The sequence below is a fragment of the Mauremys mutica genome, chromosome 15 (assembly GCF_020497125.1).
Source record: "Mauremys mutica isolate MM-2020 ecotype Southern chromosome 15, ASM2049712v1, whole genome shotgun sequence".
NCBI classification, from domain to species: domain Eukaryota; kingdom Metazoa; phylum Chordata; order Testudines; family Geoemydidae; genus Mauremys; species Mauremys mutica.
Window position 1 is genome coordinate 36,248,788 of NC_059086.1, and position 6,390 is coordinate 36,255,177.

Genomic DNA, 6,390 nt, shown 5'->3' on the forward strand with positions numbered 1-6,390 from the left:
CTCCCCAGCTCTGGGAAAGGAGTGGGTGAGAGTGTAAATCACTTCCCCCCCCGCCAGGAAGGGCTGGGCCTGATGCCACAGTGCTGAGTGCCCTGGGCAGGGGGCAGAAACCTTGGGCGGAAGATCGGCCCCCAGGGCTGGGATAGGGTAGTTAGAAACCTCAAATTTTATTGCCTCTTGTTAATGATCGTGGTTTGCCAACCCACCTCCGTGTTACAGGCTTGGCACACACCCAGTCCTCGCGCGTCTGCCCCAATCCTCTTCCCCACTCCCCTCCCAGAGTGGGGAGAGAACCCAGGAGTCCTGGCTCCCAGCCCCCTGCTCTAACCACTAGACTCCACTCCCCTCCCAGAGCAGGGAGAGAACCCAGGAGTCCTGGCTCCTAGCCCCCCCTGCTCTAACCACAAGACCCCACTCCTCTCCCAGAGCCAGGGAGAGAACCCAGGAGTCCTGGCTCCCAGCCCCCCTGTTCTAACCCACTGGAGCAAAGTGGGCTACAGGCCAGACCAGGGGTGGCCAACCTGAGCCTGAGAAGGAGCCAGAACTGACCACTGTACATTGCCACATCAGCAGTAATTAATCAGCAGCCCCCATCAGCTGCCCCCCCCCCCAGCTCCTTGGCCGACCAGCTAAGTCCTGGAAGGTTGATCCCGTTGGGAGCCTGTGGCCACCGGCTGAGCTCCTTTAGCCAGATGTCCCACCCCGCAGCGGGGAGAGATCGGCGTCGATCCCGATCCACTCGGGCAGGAAAGCGGCCTCAGGCTTGAAGATCTCGAGGAAGGGAGAGTCGGGGAGGGTGTAGTTGGCCAAGTAGATGGTCTCCCCCCCAGCCAGGTAACCGGCCCAGATGCCGAAGCTCCCGATGGTCATGATCGTGTGGTTGCAATGAGCCAAGAGAGCAAAGTCCCTCCCCGGCGACGACTCCTTCCCGTCCCCCGAGAAATACACGTCCCCCCGCGAGGCGTTGATGTTCTCCCGGCACCACTCCATCCCGTTGCTGGTCACCACGAAGACCGGCTCCTGGTACTTGGCCCGGAAGTAGCCCATGGCCCTCTCCAGGTAGGCCTTGTCCGCCACCACCCCCTTCCAGACCCGGGGCATCACCCGGACGTAGTCCCCCCTCCGGACGTGGACGCCCACGTAGGTCACGTTCCGGCGCTGCCTGCGCAGCCCAGCCAGATACCGGTTGGCCTCCTCCTTGACGTGGTCGTGGAAGGAGAATTCCTGGAGGATCTCCTGCCGGAGGTGGTGGTAGAAGGTCCAGGAGCAGGGGTAGCCCGTCAGCTGGACGTATTTCCCCTCGATGTGCCTGTACTCCTCCGACATCCAGTCGTGGAGCTCATAGTTCCTCCATAGGATACTCCAAGCCCCGAATCTGGAGAGCACGGGCAGGGTGATGCGGAAGAGCGGCGCCAGCTGCTGGTGCATCTCCGGGAGGATGTAGGCCTGGCGCCCGTTCATTTTGGCCAGGGCGTAGAGGGTGGCGTATTCCCCCATCTGGTTCCCCAGGCGCCCAGCGGAGTTCACGGTCCACATGCCGCGCTCCGTGGCATTCAGAGTGGGGAACCGGCTGCGTAGGTGGATGAGGAAGGAGAAGGTCATGATGGCCAGCAGGTAGAGGCTGAGCTGGCGGTGCTGCCGGAAGGAGACCCAGGAGCCCGGGGCAGTCATGGCTCCCAGCGGTGATGAGGGAAGGAGATCCCAGCCTGGGGGAGGGGAACAGGGGTGGGAGGAAAGGGGGGTGATGGATGGGGGGGTGGTTAGAGGAGAAGGGGGAGGGGCTCTTCCTGGCCCAGTTACCTCTGTTCCCAAAAGGCCTCCGGAAGCCAGCAGCCCCCCGCCCCCATCCTGCCCCCCCCCGGCCCAGCCCAGCCGCGGGGGCAGGTGACCCCAGCTCCGGCAGGATGCGTGTTGTCGGGGGGAGCAGAGCCACCGCTTGACCCCGGATCGGCCCCTTCAGCCACCATCCAACCCAGGGGCAGCCGAGAACAGTCAGAGCAACAGTGTCTCCCCCCCTCCCCCTGTCAGCTCTGCTGGTGCCCCTCAGACCTGATCCGCTGCCCCCCCCTGCTGAGAGAGAACCCAGGAGTCCTGGCTCCCAGCCCCCCCCCCGCTCTAACCACTGGACCCCATTCCCCTCCCAGAGCCCGGGAGAGAACCCAGGAGTCCTGGTGAGCCGTGGTGGGTTAAGGGGGGGGGTCAATGGGGCAGGAGGGGGCTGCCATGGGTAACAGAGAGCACTGACTGTGAGGGGAGGATGCCCCCTACCGAGCCCCCTGCCCCACTCCCTGCAGCCCAGCGCCCCCTGGGGCCGGGGGGAGCGGGGGGGTGTCTTCTGGTTACCTAGAATTGCTGAGTTCTGCCCATTGGCCCCTGCCCAGAACCCGAGCGGTCGGGGGGGACCACAGCCGGCACCCAGGGGGCATCAGGCAGGGGGGCACAGAGAGATGTGGGGTCAGAGGAACGGAAGGGTGGGGGAGGGGATGTAGGGAAGGTGGAGATGGAGGGGGAGGGAACAGAGGAAGGGTGGAGATGGAGGGGGACGCAGGGAGGGGAGGGGAAATGGGGGAGGGGACGCAGGGAGGGGGAAATGGCGGTAGAAGAGGTGGAAGGAAGTAGCCCTTGGCGGAGGAGTGTGGGGCCGGGTGGGAGGTTTCCGAGCCAAGGGGCAGGACAGGAGTGAAGCCGGGCTGGGCCGGGGAGTCTGGGGTCCAGAGAGATCTGGGAGCTGAGCCAGGGTGACGCCCCCTGCCCTCCCCCCGGGCCTGCGGCCGAGGTCCCAGCCCAGGGTCCGTGGGCCCGGCTGCACCAGGCCTCTCGCCACCCCCGGACGGACGGTTTGGGGAAGTCGAGCCAGGCCAGCGCCAGCCCACGCCCCGGTCCCACATCACTCAGAGCAGGGGGGGCTGGGAGCCAGGACGCCTGGGTTCTCGCCCCGGTTCTGGCAATGGGGCGACTCCCCTTCACACCCGCCAGCTGCCGGGCTCCAACCCTCCTCCTCCAGTTCTCAGGGCCCTGTCCCCGTCCTCCCCCCACCCTCGTCTCTGTTCCCTGGGTCAGGTTGCCCGGTGCCGCGCGAGCGAGCTGCTCTGCAGCGGTGACATCCTGCCACAGCTTCCTGAGCCAGCGCCCGGGCCGGAGCTAGATGTGTGGAAATGTCACCACTGGTTGGGGGATGTTACTCACCCCCATTCGCCGGGGGGGTTTCTTGATGCTTTTCGCAGCCCCGCTCAGTGCAGCCAGGGGGTGTCCCGTGTCCCAACAGCGTCCTGGCACCTCCAGGCCCCCCGACATTCGGACCCGGAGCCGCACACGTGGGGACGCCCGGCTGACGCATTTCCTGTCTCCAGCTGGGTTCCTGCGCCGGCTCCGGCGCGCCGGCTGCAGCCATTGGCCTCTCTCGGGCAAGTGGAGCTCGGATGTGTCTGTCCGCAAAGGAGGGACCAAAAGATGCCTCAGGATCTCTGGGCTCGCGCCGCTTCACGGCCGGGGTTCGGGCCCCAGGTCTTGCCCAGAGCACCAGACTGGCTAGCACCGCTGGCAGGGCTGGCCCCGGGGGGCGCTGGGCTGTGGGGAGCAGGGCAGGGGCTCAGCAGGGTGCACTGCTGCAGTGGGCGGGGGGGTCAGCAGGGGGCACCCTCCTTTCCCACCAGGCTGGGCTTTAGAGACCAGGGTAGGGGGGTCCTGTCCCTCTGACCCCCATGAGCTGAACTGCCTGGTTCTCAGCCCTCCCTGAGCACAGGCGTCTCTCTGCCCCTGCTTGGTGCTTGAAAAGGGTCAGAGAAAGCAGGAATGACACATTGGAATTGGCTACGGGTACCTCTACAGAACGAAATTAATCCGAACTTATTCCGTGCGAATTTTCGGAAGCGATTTTATACATTGGGTGTTGTGTGTCCCCACTAAAGCGCGTGAATTCGGCGGAGTGCGTCCACACTACCGAGGCCAGCGTCGAATGGCGGCGCGGTGCATTGTGGGAAGCCATCCCACGGTTCCCGCAGTCCCCGCCGCCCACCGGAATTGTGGGTGAAGCTCCCAGTGCATGATGGGGCAAAAACATTCTCGCGGGTTTTTTCTGGGTGTGTGTCGTCACCCGCTCCTCCCTCCGGGACAGCTACGGCGGACGCCATGCTGCCAGCGGACGGTGCAGTACGGTTCACCGCCTGTCTCCTGGTACTAAGAAAGCCGCGAGGGGGATTCAGTCTACTCTTTTATCTAACCATTTCCTGCCTTTTCTCGGCTACCGTGAACCGAGCAACACAGCTTCCGCCGCAGACTCTGCTCTCCCGCTCTTGCATCGCTAGCTAATTTCTCCATGTTGTCGGTCCTGGGCTCCCGTGGAAGCCACAGAAGGCAACAATTCCCTGCCGTTTTTCGGCCATCGTGAACTGAGCCCACAGCTTCCGCCGCAAACTCTGCTCTCTCTAACTCTCGCTAGCTAACGTCTCCATGTTGGAAAAGAGGAGACGAAGGGGGGATATGACGGGGTGATGATGTGGAGAAAGTGAAGAAGGAAAAGTTATTTACTGGTTCCCATAATACAAGAACTAGGGGTCACCAAATGAAATGAATGGGCAGCAGGTTTAAAACAAACGAAAGGAAGTTCTTCTTCACGCAGCGCACAGGCAGCCTGTGGAGCGCCTTGCCGGAGGAGGTTGTGAAGGCTGGGACTGTAACAGGGTTTAAAAGGGAACTGGATAAATTCACGGGGGTTAAGTCCATCAATGGCTATTAGCCAGGACGGGTAAGGAATGGTGTCCCTGGCCTCTGTCAGACAGTGGAGATGGATGGCAGGAGAGAGATCACTTGATCATTGCCTGTTAGGTTCACTCCCTCTGGGGCACCTGGCATTGGCCACTGTCGGCAGACAGGACACTGGGCTGGATGGACCCTTGGTCTGACCCAGTACGGCCGTTCTGCTGTTCTTATGTTGTCGGTCCTGGGCTCCCGTGGAAGCTGCAGAAGGCAACCATTACCCACCTCTTATCGGCCATCTTGAACCGAACAGCTCTCCTACGTTTCGCGCCCTTTTTCCAGGATTACCCGTGCAGGCGCCATTGCGCGGCAAGCATGGAGCCCGCTCAGATCTCCGCTGCAGTTTTCACCATTGTAAATGTGTCTGGGGATTGGTCCTACTTTGAGCAGGGGATTAGACTAGATGACCTCCTGAGGTCCCTTCCAACCCTGATGTTCTAAGTGTAGAATGTGCTTTTGGACGATTGAACGCGCGCTGGCGCAGTTCACTGACTCGGTTAGATCTCAGCACAACCAATATTTCAATTGTCGTTGCTGCTCGTTGTGTGCTTCACAATCTCTGTGAGAGTAAGGGGGAGACGTTTATGGCGGGATGGGAGGTTGAGGCAACTCACCTCGTGGGAAATTTCGCACAGCCAGACAACGGGGCGATTAGACGAGCGCAGCAGCACACGCTGCACATCAGAGAAGCTTTGAAAGCCGGTTTCATGACTGGCCAGGGTACGGTGTGACAGTTGTGTTTGTTTCTCTTGAAGTTACCCGCCCCCTATATACAGGGAAAGGAAAAGAAATAAAGTCAAAATTGTTTAAAAACCGTTCTTTATTTTTTGTTGCACAGCACATTGAGAGAAATCAGAAGGTAGACCGGGGGAGGGTGGGGGGTATTGTGTTAGAGGGGTGGAGGAGGGAAGGACAAGTCCAGAAACCAAATCAAAAGTTTGCATCTGCCAACTTTCTGCTGCTTGGGCGATCCTCTGGGGTTGAGTGTGTGGGTCCCCGTAACCTCCCGCTTCGTGTTCTTGGGCGTCTGGGTGAGGAGGTGTGGAACTTGGGGAGGAGGGAGGGCGGTTATACAGGGGCTGCAGCACCAGTCTGGGGTCTTGCTGCCTTTCCCGCATTAGACCCACCAGAGAGTGCAGCAGGTCAGTTTGCTCCCCCATGAGCTTGAGCATAGCGTCCTGCCTGCTCTCGTCGCGCGCGTCCCTCCTCTCCTCGTGTTCCTGTCATGCTTTGCGGGACTCCGTTCGCCTCCCTGGCTTTTTGCTACGCTTGCCCGACCTCCTTGATTTTTGTACGACGCGGCTCTGTGTCCCTGGAGTAGCCTCTTTCCGCCATGGCCCTGGAGACTTTAGCGCAGGTATTTGCGTTCCTTTTTTTGGAACGTAGCTCTGCCATAACAGACTCGGCTCCCCAGCATGCGATGAGATCCAGGACCTCCCGTTCGGACCATGCTGGAGCTCGTCTGCGAATCCGGGACTGCGTGATCTCCTGGGATGGTGGACTCTGCATGGTCACCTGGGATGGTGGACTGTGCTGATGGTGACCAAACAGGAAATGAAATTCTAAAGTTCCCGGGGCTTTTCCCGCCCACCTGGCTAGTGCATCGCAGTTGAGAGTGTGGTCCAGAGCGGTCAC

The 6,390-nt window shown here is 61.3% G+C and overlaps 2 protein-coding genes across 2 annotated transcripts in view; one reads left to right on the plus strand and one right to left on the minus strand.

Annotated features, from left to right (window-relative positions):
• Positions 1-407: 407 nt before the first annotated feature.
• The window catches only part of LOC123350367 (galactoside alpha-(1,2)-fucosyltransferase 2-like), a 70,592-nt gene continuing 64,609 nt past the window's right edge, over positions 408-6,390 (minus strand). The window contains exon 2 of the mRNA XM_044988913.1: positions 408-1,706. Coding sequence (XP_044844848.1) covers positions 685-1,671 — 987 coding nt within the window. The 5' untranslated portion in view covers positions 1,672-1,706 and the 3' untranslated portion in view covers positions 408-684. The remainder of the gene's footprint in view (positions 1,707-6,390) is intronic.
• Positions 3,453-6,390, plus strand: part of FLT3LG (fms related receptor tyrosine kinase 3 ligand) — a 74,770-nt gene continuing 71,832 nt past the window's right edge. Inside the window, exon 1 of the mRNA XM_044988919.1 lies at positions 3,453-3,504. The gene's annotated coding sequence lies outside the window, so the exon portion shown is untranslated. The remainder of the gene's footprint in view (positions 3,505-6,390) is intronic.